This window comes from Gymnodraco acuticeps, unplaced genomic scaffold (assembly GCF_902827175.1).
Source record: "Gymnodraco acuticeps unplaced genomic scaffold, fGymAcu1.1, whole genome shotgun sequence".
Taxonomy (NCBI): Eukaryota; Metazoa; Chordata; class Actinopteri; order Perciformes; family Bathydraconidae; genus Gymnodraco; species Gymnodraco acuticeps.
The window spans coordinates 1,527,642-1,548,429 of NW_022991632.1; the positions used below are offsets into that span (position 1 = coordinate 1,527,642).

Below are 20,788 nucleotides of genomic sequence, written 5' to 3' on the forward strand. Positions count from 1 at the left end.
GAAAACGTCACGGGAGTAATGTGCAGTACCGGAGTCCACCAGAGAGGCAGCCACTGTGGGACATTAGCCTGCGTACTACGTAGCCTGCCCTGAAGAAGAAGTGATCCTTCCTAGTGCCTGACGAGTTTTAAGCCAATAGCATATACAGTTATGGATATTAGAAAGTTATTGTCATTGAAGCAGCCGGCGCCACAAGCTGCAGCAGCAGCAGTATCAGCAGCAGCAGTATCAGCAGCTGACAACAATGTCATCACCAGCAGTCAAGAAATGGATGATGTTTCAGGTTTGTGAATCTAATGGTGATATCTGCACTCTGGCTGACTGAGTAAGAAGTGAAAAAGAGTGATGTAACGTTAATGTTATAGCTAGTAAACATGGAGTAACCACACTAAGTATACCCTTATATGTTAGTATGTATACAGAACATGACTACAAATTATCCTAAGATGTAACGTTAACCCTTCATACCTCAGTCTACTTTTAAGACACTAAAATAACGTATTCCAATTTTTATTTTGTTTTCACGCGTGGAATTATACCGGCTCTCGTTTCAGTACACATAACAACAGAACTGACAGGCAACCCTCTGAATCAGCCTCCGATTGGCTGTGACTGCATCCACTCAGAGTGTCCGATTCAGAAACGTGACTCTTACGGCCCGTCCACACAGCGGCGTGCGTTGAAGCTTCCAACGCTTCTGCCCATTCACTTTGAATGGGGTGACGTCACTTTTAGCCGAACTGCATTTTGGGAAGCGACGTGGAGCGTTGCTGGCGTAGCTGGCGTCAAAAGTTGAGCAATGTTCAACTTTTGACGCCTCGACGGAGGCGTCAGCCAATGAAATCCCGTTTATGCAAATCTGCCAGTACAAGCACTAGCCAATCAAACCGCGTGTATGCTGGGAGAGACTACGCAGGTCATTTCCTCATATTCAAAAAAATGGAGGGAAAATTCATTATAGCGGTAGAGAATCACCCGGTGCTGTTTGATCAGTCTCTGTTGATCTACCGGGATACAAACTGGAGGAGCGAGGCATGGAGGGAGGTGGCAGAGACAGTGGGTGAAACTGGTAGGTTTTCGCCTGTTTGGGGATTTTATATCCAGTTTACTTCATTTTAACTTTGCTATTGCTTTGTATGTCGGGGGCGGGAGATTCATGTGATTGGTTGTTGGTCGCGTTGCTCGCATAAAATCCCCAAGCTTCAGACACGCCCACCTCCAAGCGCCAACGCACGCTGCTGTGTGGACGCTCCGTTACGGCCCGTCCACACAGCGGCGTGCGTTGAAGCTTCCAACGCTTCTGCCCATTCACTTTGAATGGGGTGACGTCACGTAAACCCCGGATCTCCTACAATCCTAAATCCGCCTCTGTAATACACCTGTGCCTTGTATTGCAGTGATGGTTAGCAAAGTATGACGCTGAGTTATAATTCAACCTAGGCTGTATTTTATCGACAGTGCTTTGAATCCCCAGAACCCCTTTCCTTTTTTTTTTAAATAGTTGTTGTCCCTCTTTCTGCTCCTCCTCCTTGTTTTCCAACTCTACCACCATCTCTCCCATTCTTCCTTCCCAACCCCTTCCTATTATTCCTCATTTGCTGATTCTCCTGTTTCCTCTTGCTGCTGCATCCTCCTCCATACTCGCATTGTTGTCCTCCTGATTTATCCTTCTTTACCACCTCCACCTACATCTGCTTTTCTCTTAATCGAAAAGACCATTAATAGTAAAGTGCTTTGATGCTGCCTAATGCTTAAATATGTGTAGGCTTCTAGATGCACTTAGACTTGATGGTTATTTATTTCCTTGAATGATACATACTGCTTTTCATTTTACATGAAGATGATAAACAGAAGCAGCCTTTAAGTGTGCAGTTTTGAAAATGATAAAAACTTTTTTGCCTGACAGTTGGGGAGGAGGAAGAGGAATAATGATGTGAGGATGATATCTGTGAAAGTAGATGCACTCGGCTCTCGCTCAGAGCATGTTCATTCATTTACTATAACCATGCGGCGACAGAGTGACTCGAACAGGAGCATTGCTGCTAAGTGGAACAGAGAAGGGGAGCATCTGGGCAGCTGGGCGAAATTCACCTGCCACTTCCAATGTGTATCAGAAATTGCATTCACACCAGCTACCCCTCTCCGACAGTGGTGGAACATTTTTTAGGGGAAATGGGAGGACAGAGTGTGCTGTGGCGATACAAATCAGAGACAGTAGATTGAATGGTGGGCAGTGATGGAAATGGGAAATGGTCACATTCTTTGGGACCTGCTGTGTTTGATAGACAAGTTTTCATGGTCGACTGAAGATGAAGCAACGGGTGTAACACGCTGATTTACAGCAGCTGCAAGAGTGGTAGGAACCAAAAGAGAAACTTACTCTGAAGGACTTTGACCGCCCCTGTGAAGTAACTGAGGAGAAATTAAGTGTGATAAGTTTTTCCATCTGAAAGAAAGTCTGTCTCAATACGTTTATCACAACTCACAATCACAAATTGTGTCTATATATTTAATTGCTTTATATTTTTAAAGGAAATGTCTTATCTACCTGAAAGTCAATGACAGTTCTGTACCATATCCAAGTTGTATTTAGGTGATCAATGAGGATGTTGCACATAAAAGCAAAGGACTTTGACACCAGATCTGGGGTTTGTATCCTGTGTGGAGTTTAAACAAATTGTGTTTTAAGGTTTAAACACATTTTTGGTCAATTTCAGTTAGTAACTTTATTAAAAAATAACTTTTCTTCATATTTTCACGACCTGTTAATCATGTTCCTTGGCCTCCTAGCAGTGCTCCGTATGGTATTTACAAAATATCACCATGCATGGAAGAAAACAACCAATCAGGCCAGTCTCTAGTGTCTATTGCTGCTCGTGAACTCAGATTAATCTGTCCAGCTTTTCAGTGCTGTTAAAAAATAATCAAGATATGTGTGGCTGTATTGACTTTTCTAACCTTAAATATTCTCAGAAACATTTCACAGTGTCACCATGATGGCTAGCTCAAAGACTTTTTCATTTGACAAAATAAACTGAAATACGTTTGTGTAAACATTTTAGGTGAGGTATAGGCAATGTGGCAGAGGAACATAAATGTTGTCCTGTTGGCAAGAACTATAATGGTGTATACATAAATACACGGAAACACCGGTAAAGGCTACTAGCATTGGTTGGCTATAGAGCAGACATTGTAGGTAAGATTTCGCCATTGAATGCTTGCATGCTTTTTACTATATCCATCCATGCATCTTCTCCCGCTTATCCGTGGTCGGGTCGCGGGGGTAGCAGTTCCAGCAGAGAGCCCCACACTTTCTTTTCCCTGGCGACATCAACCAGCTCTGACTGGGGGATCCCAAGGCGCTCCCAGGCCAGCGAAGAGATATAATCCCTCCACCTGGTCCTAGGTCTACCCCTTGGTCTCTTCCCAGCTGGACGTGCCTGGAACACCTCCCTAGGGAGGCGCCCAGGTGGCATCCTAACTAGGTGCCCGAACCACCTCAACTGGCTCCTTTCGACGCGAAGGAGGAGCGGCTCAACTCCGAGTCCCTCCCTGATGACCGAACTTCTCACCTTATCCCTAAGGGAGACACCAGCCACCCTTTTTACTATATGTGCAATGAAAATGTTATTTAATTAAGTCAAATACAATTGGCTGTCATTACAGTATGTCTGCTCAAAACACATTTGTTGTTGAAGATTATTTGGAAATAAATCATAACTGTTATTTCTTTTTGGAATAATTATCTGGTATATTCTGAACTCTTACCTTTAGAATCTTAATGTGATATTTACCTGCAAAACTTGTGCCACTTACAGTGTAGTTTGTTTACACAAGTGGATCTTAGTAGTTCAGACTCTCCTTATTAATGACCAGTTGGTGTAATTGATTGCATTTACCAAACAACACTTTCAGCAAGATTGTTGCAAACTTATTTTGCTATCTGCTATCATCACACTGAATTTTTATTACGTGCCCTTTCTACTTCAGCATTTTGATAATCCTGTCGAAGGCAGATTTACTTTACTTAACAGCAATTCACGGAATTTACTCTTGAACTTTTTTTAACCTCTTCATTCCCTCCCCAGTGCCAATTGTTCAAGTCTTTCTAAGCACTGAAGTTTGCCTCTGCATGCAATGACTCTTTGCCTCGCAGGGAGGCAGCGTTGTGTCGTTCTGATAAGAGCCACAGACGGACTGCAAAGAGCCTGCATTTCAAGGACTGATAACAGATTGCTAATATACAATATATAGAGGCACACATAACCACAAAGCAGCTCATTTTATACTGACACTCCTCTCCATCTGTGACAGGATATCACTGAACAGGCCCATCAACATGATGTGCACTTTGGCCAGCAGTCCCAGAAACGGGCCTCGTAAGAGTGAGACTAGAAGTGCAAGGACGTGCCACAGGTGAGCTACACTCTGATATCTGAAGAGGGAAGTGCTGCAATGTCTGTGCTTGACCCTCCTTCTGTTCATAGCGTCGTTGTCTTGAAGGACAGACAGTGAAAAGTAGTTTATCATTTATAAAAAAAACAAGGTCATTTGATGTGCTAAACATGCTGTAAATATTTGGAAAACACAGACATTGAAACGGATAAAAAACAATGAGACATGTGTAGATAAAGGTGTATTGGAAAAAATAAGTAGACAGGTAGCTGGTCAGTCAGTCATTCAGACAGACTGTTATCCAGGAGGGACACACTGCATCATACAGACGGAAAGTCGAGACAAACATTATGCTTATACAGAGGAGACGGCCGCCAGTCACTCAGTCAGATACGTTTGACTGATTGACAGCATTATATAACGCTACACAGATGGACACACTAACAATCCTGCAGACAGATATGCTTATTTCCACACGGACAAACTGAGCCGGGCGCACCAACACTCACTGTGCATCCCAGATCAGTTCATTTTAAAGGTCCACAATCAGGCAGGCAGCAGCTGGGACTGGCCATCAGGGAGAGATGTGGGGCCACGCTGCCCCAATATATCCATGCAACATTAATATTTCAAAATTGTTTTGCTGGGAATTTATAGTCTGGCTAGCTTGTGATGTTGGCCTCTATCACACACAAGCACACAAATGAGGCAAGGTTCATGTCTTTGTGTATGATTGTTCTCCATTTGTGGTTTACCTTGAAGAAAGTCACATAATGCTGTTGTCCGTCTAAGACTACATATTCAATCAATCAATCAATGTTTATTTATATAGCCCAATATCACAAATGTTACATTTGTCTCAGTGGACTTCACAGTTTGTACAAAATATCAGTATGACAATACGACACCCTCTGTCCTTAGACCCTCACATCGTACAAGGAAAAACTTCCGGAGAAAACCCACAGTTTAAAGGGAAAAATGGGAGAAACCTCAGGGAGAGCAACAGAGGAGGGATCCCTCTCCCAGGACGGACAGATGTGCAATAGATGCCGTGTGTAAATTGAAAAGATGATACATTTGCAACATAGGTAGTCCAAATGTTTGGAAATGCATGTGTGTATAATAGGAAGATGAATCCACGAGGATATCCATCCAGGACCTATGATCCAGGACCACAGCCACGACTCAAGATCCAGGGCTCGCGATCCAGGCAACCCGGTATCACGGCAAGACGTGAACATGTGACGGTTTACCATGCTGGGAGACGTGAACATGTCACGGTTTCGTCCCCTTCAAACGTGACAGCTACACGGTATTGTTAACCCATGTTAACCAGTGGAGAAATAACCGGAAATACCAAGCAAATGCTACCCCGACGTAATGATTTATTTTTTCATAGTCACACTCGATTACAGCGATTTTCTTGTTGCCCCAGCTGGTCGACACCTCTTTTAGCAGAAACAAAGGCTACATTAATGTATTAAATCGATGTTAATCCATGCGTGTGGATGTGGAATTAACGGACGTGACGTTGTGCGATTGAGTTGCCAAGCAACAGCTTCGGTTCATGTTAATTTACAAACTATTCAACTACAACTGTAGTTATATTTAAAAACATGTTAGAAGGCCTCACGAAATACTTTAATGCACATTAAAATGTAAATGTGAAGGAATGTGTGTATAACAAAATACATCGGTCATTAAACGAAACCGGAAACAGACGTAGGCAAGATCCTCAGCTCGATGATTGGATGGTTATCCGTAATGCATGCTGGGATTTGGTGTTTATGTGATGTGAAATCTGAAAACATTTTTTAAAAATACAATAATACTTTATTCTGAGTGTGCTTGCTTTTCTCTTTGAAAGTCATCACATAACGGCATTGTAATACACGGTTCGGCTGCATTAAATATTACATATCTGCCGTAATTCTCTATTTATAGAGCCCTGCTGAGAAGACTTCTAGACAAACAGGAGAACTGCCGCCAAAACTGAAAACGTGACGTGGATCATAAATATATAAGCAATTAAACAGCATCTTACATTTATTTTCACACAATACGTCTCCTTGCAGTATCAACACTAATTCGGCTGACTTTTATATTTGATCCAATTGGTAGATAGGCTGTATTTAAACCATAACAGTGCAGAGCTGATAGAAAGGGACACCTGGTGGTCAAAGCACATTATTGAATTGTATTATTAGATATTAATAGGAGGATGTGCAAAACAGACAAACTAATAAGGCTTAATTTAAACATTAAAGAGTACTTTAGGTTAAGGTCTTATTTTGAATAAGAAAAAAGCTTTAAGAAGAATATGGAGGGATGAAACCCTCTTGAAACCGCAGGTCCTTCCTTCCTGCAGCGGTCAGACTTTACAACCAGCACTGCCCCTAGTAGACCCTCCTACACACACCACAACACAAACTATAACACCCCTTGCTGCTAAATACAAACCAACTTTGTGCAATATGTGCAATATATATATGCCATTAATAACTGTGTAATTTATACCTGGCCACTAAATCAATATATATGCCGTTTTGTTTTTGATCTGTATTTTTGAAAATTATGTAACTTTTTATCTTTTTTTTAGCATATTGTTTATTATATTATAACTTAGTACTTTTTTAGCATATTGTTTATTTTATTCTAACTTAGTACTTTTTTAACGCATGTAAGATATGCAACACTAAGCTGTCTGTGGCTCTTTCCTGCTGTAACGCTGCACATTTCCCCTCTGTGGAACTAATAAAGGTATTCTGATTCTGATTCTTTAATGGTCACACATGCAGAGCACACAGCACACACAGTGACATTTGTATCTACAGATAAATATTAAGCCTGACAAAGTACTTAACGTCTAATATATTGCTTTCCTGCAATGTTAACTATGTTTAAGCACTTATTTGTTTATTATTTGTTTATTATTAAACTGATAGTATACATATGTATTGTACTCTTATAAGATGTATGTAGATAGTATAAGAAATGTGCAGAATGACAGTTTAATGGTGGAGTATACACACATATTGATAGATGTCTTGTAATGCACTGTTGAGGAACCTGCGACCCAAGTTTTTCATTCATTGCATAACTACACAGTAGTTGTGTATAATATGATATGTCAATAAACCTTAGCTTATAAAATCTTGAAATCTTGAAAGGGATGTTCAAACTAGTCATTATATACAGTCTTTAATGAACTATTAGTAGAGAATAACGAGTAATGAATATACTTTATAGAGATCCTTATTAATATCTAATAATAAAATAATACAATTCAATAACGTGCTTTGACCACCAGGTGTCCCTTTCTATCAGCTCTGCACGGTTATGGTTTAAATACAGCCTATCTACCAATTGGATCAAATATAAAAGTCAGCCGAATTAGTGTTGATACTGCAAGGAGACGCATTGTGGGAAAAGAAATATAAGATGTTGTATAATTGCTTATATATTTATGGTCCACGTCACGTTTTCAGTTTTGGCGGCAGTTCTCCTGTTTGTCTAGAAGTCTTCTCAGCATGGCTCTATAAATAGAGAACTACGGCAGATATGTCATATTTAATGCAGCCGAACCGTGTATTACAAAGCCGTTATGTGATGACTTTCAAAGAGTAAAGCAAGCACACTCGGAATAAAGTATTATTGTATTTTTTAAAAATGTTTTCAGATTTCACATCACATAAACACCAAATCCCAGCATGCATTGCGGATAACCATCCAATCATCGAGCTGAGGATCTGGCCTACGTCTGTTTCCGGTTTCGTTTAATGACCGATGTATTTTGTTATACACACATTCCTTCACATTTACATTTTAATGTGCATTAAAGTATTTCGTGAGGCCTTCTAACATGTTTTTAAATATAACTACGGTTGTAGTTGAATAGTTTGTAAATTAACATGAACCGAAGCTGTTGCTTGGCAACTCAATCGCACAACGTCACGTCCGTTAATTCCACATCCACACGCATGGATTAACATCGATTTAATACATTAATGTAGCCTTTGTTTCTGCTAAAAGAGGTGTCGACCAGCTGGGGCAACAAGAAAATCGCTGTAATCGAGTGTGACTATTAAAAAATAAATCATTACGTCGGGGTAGCATTTGCTTGGTATTTCCGGTTATTTCTCCACTGGTTAACATGGGTTAACAATACCGTGTAGCTGTCACGTTTGAAGGGGACGAAACCGTGACATGTTCACGTCTCCCAGCATGGTAAATCGTCACATGTTCACGTCTTGCCGTGATACCGGGTTGGATCCAGGACACAGGACCGCAGGATCATCCATGTCTCCGGATCCCGGCGTATATAGACACCAAAAAGAAAGAAATGTGGGGAAGCTGGGTTAATCGGTACATGAGAGTACACAGGTATGGACAGAGAGAAGGAAGAAGTAAGATGTCCCCCGACAAACTAAGTCTATATCAGCAAAACTAGGGGCTGAATCTAATCAGCCCTAACTATAAGCTTTATCAAAAAGGAAGGTCTTAAGCGCACTCTTAAAAACGGATAGGGTGTCTGCCGCCCGAACACAAACTGGAAGCTGATTCCACAAATGTGGAGCTTGATAAGAAAAATATTGAATCTCATATCTGGTGCGACTTTATTTAAAGGGGACCTATCATGCAAAATGCAATTTTGTACGTCTTTTATACATGAATATGTGTCCCCGGTGTTTCAGGGAACTCACCAAGTGTCAGAAAACACAACCCTCTCTCTTTTCCTCCATACCGAAATCTCTAAAAACAGGGCTGCAACGGATCTGATACACACTGATACAGATTTTATATATCTCTGGCAACGAGGAGCTCCGCCTACAGTATATGGGCAACTCTCCACCTATCAGGAGGAGACAGCCACGGCCATTGCCGGTCGAAAGCGCTGGAGACACTGTAGTACATATGCCAGGCCTGTAGGTGGCGCTGTAGTCTGCCACAAAAGCAGCGAAGAAGACTTCTCACAGATTCAGCCCTTGCAAAAACAGGGCTAAAAAAGAGCAAATAGAGCGAAATGAGGCATGGTGTAAAATGCGTGATCTATTTGGTATTTTGAAAAAAAAACGTTTCAGACATGTTTTATATAGGTATGGCCCTACAATATATTATTCAAATATAGTATGTTAGGTCAACTTCAAGTTAGAAGTAGTTCTAGTTTGATCATTTCAATATGCTTGTATAGTTAGTTACAGTAATCGATCTATCTGTCTACATATATATCTATGCATCTATCGATCTACCTATTTAATCTATCTGCAAACTATTTTGTTGGTTTTCCTTGTGTAGGAATGCAGATAAAGACACAGACCTGTTTACCTTGATTTAAATCCCATTAATAATTGCATTTATTATATAAAGCTAAGATAATGTAAAAAAGACACACTGAAACAATATTCTTAGTGATATTTTAAGTTTGAGGTGGTTTATAAAAAGGGCTAGCAAAACTAGAAACTTGTTTTGATAAATCTTCATTTTTATTTTTATTGATAGTAGATATTTATGGGGACATCTTCACATAGCTTGTATGTCCAGCCATCAGTAAAAACCCAAATATATATAATGTACTGACATATTTTAAGAGATTTAGAGATTCCCCACATTTGTCATTCTGAAAAAGTACTTTTAAATGATAACTGTCATCATTGACATATTAATAGTTGTATTGACCAAGCAGTTTAGCTCTGAAATAATGGATGAAATAAGTGTGGCATCTTAAAGTCACATTTAAATCCAACTTCTTTCTTTGATTACTCACACACTTTAATGACTATGACATAATTCATGACATCCTCTCTCAGTTGAATTACTTCGACTATAGTCACTATCCATACATTGACAGGAAAACATGTTTACATGCAGTTGTGGTCAGTGTGGTTTAGAATTAACGAGAGCTGCTGTGCGCCGTGACGCGCGCGTGGAGAGAGAGAAAAGAGAGAAGGGAAGACAGAGAGGAGGAGAGAGGGAGACTTCATTCCTCTAAATCAACCAGTCAGTATTCTAAAAACACAAGTAGTGCTGGTGATCTTCAATGAAATCCCCTCCTCGCCTACACCCTCCGAACTGACCTCGTCTCCGCGCAAACTTCCAGCAAACATCCAGCATGAGCGGAGACCCACACCATGGATGTGCCACATGAGGAGGACCAGACTAACTGAAGCCCCCGCTCAAAGTTTTGCTCCACAGAGACCACTGTGACACTGACTGAACAGACACTCAACTTTACCGGTTTTTCTGCTTTCCTGATACTTTTTTACTTGCGCCTGACTGTTGGGATTGCTTGGATTCCGCGCTGTCTCTTATATATGTTCAGCCGAGGAGACGTGTAGTTTTTCGCGGTGGTTCGCTAAAAGGAAGCTGACATGCAGGTTCTCGGTTGGACCATAGTTTTCCTGTGCCAGTGGATCCTACGGAAGGTGAGTTCATTATCCTCTTGAGACTAAACATACTCTACTATAAATCCCACAACAGTGATGTCTGTTTATACACACCTGCCTTTTCATTTTGGATGATTATTTCGCAATAAATTAGTCCTTTGAATGAAATTATTCTTGCAATAACGTTATTTATCCGCTCACATACAGATTTGCTTCTGAATCAGACGCACACATAGTGTTCAGTTTGTGTTGAAGGTGCCGTACACATTTGGATCCTCATAGATTTGTTCCCCCCTTGAACTTGATTTTAAGTTGTTATTTCTTCACGGGAGCTCTTGAGATTACAAACAAGCCGCTATTTCATCTGCGTAATTGTGTTTTGTTAGTTTGAATAAAAGGGTGTGCGACTTTTGCCCGATCCCCAGACGCGCAGATTTCCGCTGGCTGAGCGTTTCCCCTTTACTCCCACAAGCAGCCCCTCTTATCTATTTATCTATTTGCGCTGCGAGCAACTTCCTCTAATTTTTTCTTCAGAAGTTAAACACGCCCGTGGCTTGTCTTATTATCTCGGCATCGCTATGGCGATGATATGTGTGGCTTAAATGCGTGCGTGCGTGTATGTGTTTTCCCGATTGCTATACACTGGCAGTAATACATGTTTGAAAATCCCCCCATTACACAATATGATATAGAATACAATAGAAGTCTGTCTAGATCCATGTCTTTGGACTCAGCAAGAAATGAAAGGGAATAAAACATGACCTTTCACCATGATCCTCTTCCTCACCTCTGACTCCTTGATTTTCTTTCTCCTCCATGTAGCCTACCTTTCTTCTCCTCGCTCTTCTTCGTCCATTATAGATCATCTCCCCTGAACAATTTTCATTTAAAAGACACTTGGTCTATCCTCAAACACAGTTGTACAAATATTGTATGTGTCTTTCTACACTTTCAAACTTGTTTTTTTATTTTCTTACAAGGCCTAAAAAGCAGCTCAGGATGGGTAAAACTAGTTATTAGCAGAGGAACATGTCTGAGCGGGCGGTCGATGGGGAACCTTCACTGCAAACAGATTTTCTTAGTGGCCCATGGTGGCCGGCGTATATTTTATTTAAACACACCCTGTTGGCTGCTGGCAGATTGGGGCTTGGTTGTATTGTGACAGGTAATAACACCTAGACGCTTCTTTTGAGATTTAATGCAAATTATTCCTGCTACAAAGTGGAACTGCTGTGCCTCTTACGCATGGGAGTGCATCACTGGTGCAAGTATTAGCATCGACTTGGTATTAGATTATATCAGCCATGCTTTTCAGTAATGTACCATTTGAAATCAAATTGGATTGTTTTTCTTTTTTTGAGGAGTGGGAGGGCGGTAAGAGTTTTGTTTGTTTTGTATGAGGTGTAGATATCACCGTGATTGAGAAGACATAACATGACAAGTTACATCCTTGGGAGCGCTATGAGCTTGAAGGATTAATAAGTGAAGAGCTAAAGGAGGCACTGAAGACAAGTGAAGGAAGGTGAAACATTTTGTTTGCAGAGAAAAGGAAATAGTGGAATTATAAAAACAGAAATCAGCAGAGGAGAAGGAAGAAAGGGTAACACTAACCATCCTCCTAACTTCATTTAATGGTCTCTTTGAACAAAACCCACCCTCAATGGCCATTTACAGTAACTTAGAGGCCTGTTTAAGTGCATGTGTGAGTGCATAAGTGAGCATTTGAAAGAGAAGAGGAGATTGCAGGGAGACAAAGTGATACATGCAGAATCCTTTCATGAAACCTCCAAACTCCGTCATTTATATTTTTATAAAAAAATGCATTAACAATGCTGCATTAAAAATTCAAAAATGATTATTTTTGTATTATTTTCAAAAGTATGTTTTAAAAAATGAATTTGTTTTACCATACAGGGATAGGTTTGGGTTCTTACAATTGCATTTAAAAAACTAGAAAAAACACTGCATACAATGCTGCAATATTCAAATTGTTTCCACCTCGTGCTTTGAAGCGATATCTACAGTAACAGCACTACAAAAGAAGAAAAGATGTGTGAAAAGCTGCTTTGCTGTTTTATGCTCCCAATAGAAACAATAGCATTAGCCGGCATTTCAACCTGACAAAATCCTCTTATCTCCCCCATAAAGCAACTACCCAGGGATATTACAGCTACTGAGTCACTTTAATTCCATTATACTGTATATCCTACTTCCTTTGCAATCGTTCTCAGATATTCTGCATAGCTTTGCATTTCAGTCCCTGCACCAGTGATATGTGTATGACAAATACAATTGTATTGCCATTCATCATGTTTGTGCCCACAAGTTATGCACTAACATTCACGCCATTGTGGAAGTGGACACTTTTTTGAGCCATTGGAAAAGAAGAATCAGATGTTCTTCTACCACGGATTAAACCAGGTGGATGTTGGTTTAACTCCCACTCGCTGACCTTTTGTCCATCTGTCTGTCTGTGGATCATCTAACCTGTCAACCCCTGGCTTGTAATCTGTGTAAATTATATTCTTTATTCACGAACCGATTAAATATGTAATCTGTTAAAAACATGATGACAGAAGCAATCACATTACTGCTATTGCCTATGAAATTGTTCCCTGAGATCAAAGCATCCTTTAACCTAAAAACAATGGCACAAATTCATCCAGTGCTTTAATGGATTCTAACATGGTTTGCTTAAGGTTAAGCAACGATCCATTTGTATTTAATTTGTTTTCTCCCCTTTCAACAGCCCTGTGCCCCATTTTTGACAACCCATTACTTTAAAAAAATGAGTTATCACTGGCTTGGTGCAGTGAACAGTTTCACCTCAGGCTTTGTATTAGCCTTAAGGAGAGGGGAATTTAATTTAAATGTGCGAAGATGTCGTCAATTTTTGACTAATGTAAAATAAAACATTGTTACGGACATGGAGATTCTGCTTTATACCAGCATCTGTTATCAATAGTCAGTTTGTGTAGCTTACGGAGGACTGTCAAACTTAACATAATCGCACTTCTGCTGATTTAATTAAAATGTTCTTATAACATTTTAAGACGAAGTTTAGCATGTATTATAACCATCATAAATATGACTACTATTTTTGCCATTCTACATGATCCGCTCTTAATAATGGAGGAAAACATCTTGCACAAGAATGTATTGCCAAAATTCATTACAAACATGTGCACCCTCTGTTTGATTGACAGCTCGACTAGACCTGAGAGGTTCTAAGAAAGGAAGCATTATTTTTAAAATGATTGATAAGGAGATGGTATTATTTTTAATGCACAAAGGAAGAGAAACCTTTTACATTTTACAGCGGCTGCTGCTGAGCAGGACTGTTGTCTGTGTTTGGTTCTCTTCCTGTTGGAGCCACCTGTTCCTGTTTGATATGCGGTGTTAAAGGTGTTGCTGGGTCAGAGGATCATCTGCTTATCATGCATAGTAAATGCCTTTCATCACTATTTTTTAATTAATCTCAGAGGTGATTTCAGACCGGTGAATGTATTTAGATTATTTATTAAACAACATTGTATATAGACCCGTACACAAAGGAACCCCCTTTCAATAATTGATTATGACCCACTAGAAGTGTGTGGCGGTGTGTGTGTTTGCAGAGGCCCTGTCCTATGCCTGTATTTTCTCTTTCTTTTCATTTTGCTGTTCTGATGTTCCTGGGCGTCAACCTCTTTGAAAACTGAGCAACTAGGTGCAAGATTGTAAGCGTGCATCCAAGAGGAAACTCAAAATGTTTTGGAAAAGCCACGGAGGAAGAAAAAACCCAACTGAAACAAACATATTTTTCCAAAACAAGATTGAATCTTGAGTTGGGTTTTACCAGCTGGCAAGCACAGTCACCTTTGTTTAGGTAGGGAGGAGGGGCCAACTCTGAATGTTTACAAACCTCAACCAATGAATCCCACACATTTCAACTTTTACTCGAACAAATACAACAATGCTCATTACAAGATCAACTAAAAGGAAAAGAAGGAATGACCTCCCACAATTTAAAGCAGCAACATTTAAAGCAACACATTTGTTTGCCAATACTGTCCGCCGTCACAGTTGAATTGTATCTTGTTGAAGGATAAATTGAAGGTTTTAAAAGTGGGATTCTGTTTTGTAAAGCATTGAGTATGGTCACAGTAGACTACTAAAGTTGGCCAAAAAACAAACAAAAAGTAAATGCAGTCCAAGTCTCTTAGCATCATGAAAGTCCTGTTCTCTTTCACATCTTTCCTCAACTTAATGACATTTTTCCATTGAAGTCAAGTAAAGGTGGCTATGAAAAGACATTAGGAAATAATTAATTTTTAGTGCTTCACATGATTTCCAAAGTCATGATGATTCACCCGCGGGGCAATATGACTGTAACAATGTCATAGCAAAAGACTGGCATTGCCATCTGTAGAGGAAAGCAAAGAGGCTCCTGACCATGCAGCCCCACTCACATGATTAATATAAAAACAGTAAATGTTGAGGTGACATGTTAGTTAGTGAGCAATATTAGTTGTGATGTCCACTCTGAATATGCAGATCATTGAGCAGAAGTCTATACTTAAGGTTCTGTGTACAAACACAGTTAAACTCACCACAGTTAAATGATCTATCGGCTCCCTACATTCACCCTGCTAGTACTCTCTCCTGCTATGTCTTTCATTTTTTGTAAAGCACTTTGAATTGCCTTGTGTTGAAAAGTGCTATATAAATAAACTTGCCTTGCCTTGCCTTGCCTATGCACAGTTGCACCCTGGAATGATTGATGTTACTGTTAATTTCCAGCAGCCGCTACTTTGTTTTTACATTTGCGGACATTTTTACAGTGCTTTTCTAACCTTGTGACTTATTTGCTCTGCTTTTGTCCCAGGTCTGAGCTGTTGTTCATAGTTATTTCTAAATTAATCCTTTTTTAAATAGGACAAGGTACTCACAGTGAGAAAATACAGGATGCTGTGAATAATCAAGTACATTTTTCTGTTTAATTTTACAAAGTAGCCTCCAGCTGTCATAAGAGTCTTGCTTTGGTTTGGATTGACTTGTTGTGAATGCCAGATGGTGGGCTTTCACATAACTGCAAATAACATTGGCAATTGGTTGAAGCTTTTATGTTGGAAAGAAAAACAAAATGACAACTTAAAATAAACAAAATGACTTTCACATAATAACAGTTTATGGCATCATGGCAGTGATCAGATACCACCAAATGTGTTTCCATTTGTTTCTTGTTGAGTGATTCACTAACGAACTGGCTGAATTAAATGTTTGTATAATTTTGAAATCAGTGGGATTTTTGAACAAAAAAATTAACTTGTATTATAATGTTTGCAGATAAAAACATGTCACATGTAACTGATTGGATAAAATCCTGCTCAAAAAGGAACATTGTAATAGCTGCACAGATTGTATTTGCATATTTGAGAATTGTAGTTATTCTAAAAACAAGGTATACAAAACCTAATCAGAATATCATAGAGTCAATGTTTAAACCTCCTTTTGGACAATACATGGAAATGTAAGTCTTTTGCAGGGCTTGGTGTCCCAGCCAAAGAAGAATCCAAATAAACTTGCATTAAAGCGCCAAATAGGCGACACATTTGCATAATGTCATGGCTGTCATATTGTAATGAGGTATATACTTTGTTTCTTTCCAATGAGCGCATGATTCAATTCTCTGCTGATGATTTTTAAAACATGTGAAGCACTGGTTTATTCAAGTAAGAAGGGAGGGTGAAACTTAAGTCACTTATATTAAATATGTAGGGTTGTTAAATATTTTTCTTTCAACCCTATCTTTGACATAAAAATGATCTGCCACGACTGCCTCAATATGTGTTTGATAAAACCAATAAATACAAACAAATTGTGATTGAAGAGGTTTTTGATTTTAATATTTAGTAAAAATAACGGCCTCAAAAGACAAGTAAAAGTCTTGAAATCAGGATTAAGTGAATGTACAGACTTATGATCAGGTAACTGTACTTTCATTATCTAAAGTAAAATAACTAGTAATGCAGAATAAAGACTTTGAGAGTGTTTGATATTAAATATATATATTGCTGGATTATTGTGGCAGTTGCTTTACCAGATATGCAGTATTTCAATTTTGCAGACTCATGGAGATGCACATTTCCTTTGTATACTATTTCGTAGTTGTAACTGCAAACTTCCTATTTAATAACTTCATCATGTTTTGGTCTTTGTGTAATATCTTTATCTTATATTAAACATAATGCAGTAATCAATTCATTTCTTTCCCATAAATGGTAGAATTACAAAGTATAATTGACAGTACACTCATTTAGAGTGCAAGTATACATCAACACTGTCCTAGCATTTGAATGTACTTAGTTTCATTACACAACTGCCAAAGGCCAATCAATGTAGAATTTAAGAGGGTGCAGCCAACTTCAAATTTAAACTTCATAATTAGATCATATTAAACGCTCATTAGAGGTGAAATCGATCAGTGCTAAATTGATGGCAAACATTACAAAATAATAATATTCCTATTACTGTCTGTCTTCGAATAAAGAGCTATACATGTAAAGCAGTCATTGCTGCCACTGATTGTAGGCACACGCACAGCAGTACGTCAGAGGGTTGTCCGTCAGAATGAAACCAGAACGACTCTGAGTCACATAATCGCTCTGTGTTCTGCATCATGGCAGCGGGCTAAAGAAAGCCATCCCTTCTATGCAACAGTTTATTCAACTAACTTTTTAGTCGTTTTTTTTTTTTCTAGGTGAGAAGGAAAACATAGTAATGTAAGTAGTGGTTAAAAAGTCACTGCGCAGCGCAAACATACAAATAATAACATAAAATATTTGTTCCTGTTGTTGTAAAAATGAGCTCTAGAGCTTCAGTGGATACACGGCCAGACAGAGGCAGAACTCGGGCTCCACATCAGACCGTCAGGCTCTCTCACTGCCAGGACAATTTGGGGAAAGAGGCCTGTGGACAGCTGCTGCCTCAACCCCAAGAGGGTCTCACATCCCGTGGCCTGACCCTCACCCAGCCCCTACGCAGCCTCCAACACACTCTTTATGTATCTGCCAGGTTGGGTGGTGGAGGAGGACTTGTTGATGATGGAGATTATCGGAGATGTTTAATGATCTGTGATGATAAAGTGCAAAAAGGAAGTCTTTAACACTCAGTTTTGTTCCTATTGTTCTAGTTTCAAGATTCAAAGGTTTTAATGTCATATGTCATATATAAGCTACAGTGTAGAAATGGCAATGAAAATCTTATGACCCGAGCTCCTCCAACGATGCAACATATATAATAAAATACAAAGCAAACACTGAAATAAAACAATGCAGAGTTGGAGAGTAGCTAGAGACACGGCAGCCATCCATGGTGCCATCTTCCTCATATTCAGTTTGTGTATCATTATGCTTTTTCTATAATTTATCTTTTATACTATCTCAAATTCTGAGTTTCCTATGTATCCTCTATTTGCTCGCTCCATCTTTCTGTCTTTTATTCCCGAGTGAAGGAAAGGAGGACGAGGGCAGGGCAGCCAAAGCACACATGGAGGTCCAGGTCAAGATAACCACACCTGAGCTGTCTTGAACTGAGCTCTACCCACACCGCAGAACACACACTCACATAGCATTTTAATGCATCCTGGCCTGCCTCAATAGATGGGCTACCATTATTACAATAGTGCTGTGTTACTCACCAAGCCTTACAGAACGACTGGGGAAAATTGCTCCCTGAGAAGAGTTGCGGAGGGCAAAAAAAGGGAATGCATGAGAAGACGATAACGCCTGAAAAGGAATCAATTCGAAAATATTACTCGTAATCTGTTCGCCGAAAGATATATGAGGCCCAGAGGTGCATGCATAGAATGGAGCTGTGATAAAATAAATTATGCCCAAGCACAGTCATAAACACATGTATACAACTGAGATTTAAAATTCAGGAATCCTTGCTACAAGAGTGCCCGATTGTTCATGTTGTCATGACTAAGGTGTGATAGACGAAGAGCTTATCTATTACACGACAATTACCATTAAGGTACTACGGCCATGATGGCAGAGGAGAGAAAATGAACACTTAGCTGCAGCCGATAAAGGGACATTACAACTGGATGTGCCGTGGCCCTGCAACGCTGTCTGCTGAGAGGGCACACATCCATCACCGCACAGTGTCCTCCTGAGCAGGGAAGGGCAGGGAGAGCTCCACGCTTCATCCATTATTTCACTTCTAAATGTTTGCTTTACCTCGGAGTGTGGTGAAAAACATGTTTTCTTACACTGTTTAATATAGTCATGCTCCTTAATGCTTAGTAGATCAGTGCAACCATTTGACATGGTGCAAACTCATGTATTGAAATGATCATTGAATGAATGTTCATATTCATAATCTTGTCTACTGATTGTTTGAACAGACAGTTCCTGATTTAGAGCTTTTTTTTCAATTTCTGCCTATATTTAATTTAAGTTCTCGTAAGAGTTTTTAGCACTGGTAGCAACATGGCTGAAAGGATGGCAATGTTGGTCAGCCCAGTCCATGACCTGTTTTTTTTAAAACAGTCATGGTTCCAGGAGAATGACTCCTTAATGATCCCTTTACTTCATCTACGGCCAAATATCTGCAAAACGTGAGACACCGACTGTAGTTTATGTGCTAGTTAGCAAATCAGCATACTATAATGCTAAACTACGATGGTAAACATAGTTAACATTATATCTGCATAAATCATGTTAGCATTGTCGTGAAGAGCATGTAAGCATAATAACGTTGGCACAATGCACCCAAAGATCAGCCTCACGGGGTAGCATGCCTGGAGAGTCTTTAGTCTTGTAAGACAACATTTCATATTTCAAAACTTAAGTAGACTTTTAAGAAAATCTTGTTGATATTTCTCAAAGACATTGAATAGAGATTTGGTTCTGGTATTGTACTGAAGCTCAGTTTTTCATATTAGCACTATTGAAAAGCGGCAAGTTATTGTAAATGGAAATACTTCGAAGTGGCTGGTTTTAGTTTGTTTTCTTTAGAAATGTAGCCTATTCAATTATTAGTTTGCATGGATCTCCGCTGTGGTTTTGTTGTTGTCGTCCTCTTTTGCATGACTTAATAAATAAGGCCGCAGGGGGAGATTCTGGGTGTAAAGCGGTCAGCCCTACTTTGGATTGCTCTACTGGTGTTGCTCCAGTTTGAGAGGTCCCCAGTCTTCTTGGTGATGTGAGCAGTGTGTTAATCTCTCTCTCTCTCTATTTTTCCTGGCTGCGAGGAGCAGAGTTGAGCTTTGGAAATAAATCACATCAGAATGGACGCTTGGCTCCTGATCATGTGCACTGTGTTTGTTTCATACATGCATGATGAGCAGCTCAGCTCTCGGTGGGGGTCACCAGTTATAGCATCACACCGCACAGGCATTGCCTAGCCTCGGCTCCCGCTGGGAGAAAGCACACGCTGGTTTCATACTTTTGCTATTTGATATAGCAGTGTGTATTCTGATGCCGTCACGTGTGTTTACTGGTGCGAGAGACAAGCATGAGAACTGAACATGGCTCATGCTGAGTGCTGAATTGTTGCATATAAAAAGAAAACAACAGGTCGTGCATGTGTGTGTTGGGTTGTGGGTGTACAGTATATGTCCAAACTGTGTAATTATCTCTATATATACAATAGATTCACGTGTCTGATATTTCTTTACCTACACATGAGCACAATGTTTGTGCACGAGCCTAGCACCCAGGGTTTAAAGGTATTACACAGCCTTGGGTTTTCACATCTTGTGATTAATAGTGACACACCTGGGGGAGATATATAGAATAGCATTTTGTGCATTTAATGAAATATTAAAGTGTAATCCGAGTGACACCAAATATCATAACTCATGGTGCAGGCGGGAGAAACGCTCAGGGTCAGTATGGTATGAAGACCCTGCCACAAATGGGGCTGTGGAGGAGGGATTAGTTTTTATCATTGTTCTGCATGTCATGTAATACATTTATATAGACATGTATTTGGATTTATTGGAGAACTAAGGCAGTATG

The 20,788-nt window shown here is 39.7% G+C and overlaps 1 protein-coding gene across 3 annotated transcripts in view; it reads left to right on the forward strand.

Moving 5' to 3' along the window:
• Positions 1 to 220: 220 nt before the first annotated feature.
• LOC117534216 (neurexophilin-4) overlaps positions 221 to 20,788 on the forward strand; it is a 62,343-nt gene continuing 41,775 nt past the window's right edge. For 2 of the 3 annotated variants that reach the window (XM_034198391.1, XM_034198392.1), the window contains exon 1: positions 10,393 to 10,817. In XM_034198391.1, the coding sequence (XP_034054282.1) occupies positions 10,764 to 10,817 (54 nt within the window). In that variant the 5' untranslated portion in view covers positions 10,393 to 10,763. Of the gene's footprint in view, positions 284 to 4,314; positions 4,417 to 10,392; positions 10,818 to 20,788 lie in introns of those variants that run through there. The other variant, XM_034198393.1, reaches the window with a different exon arrangement.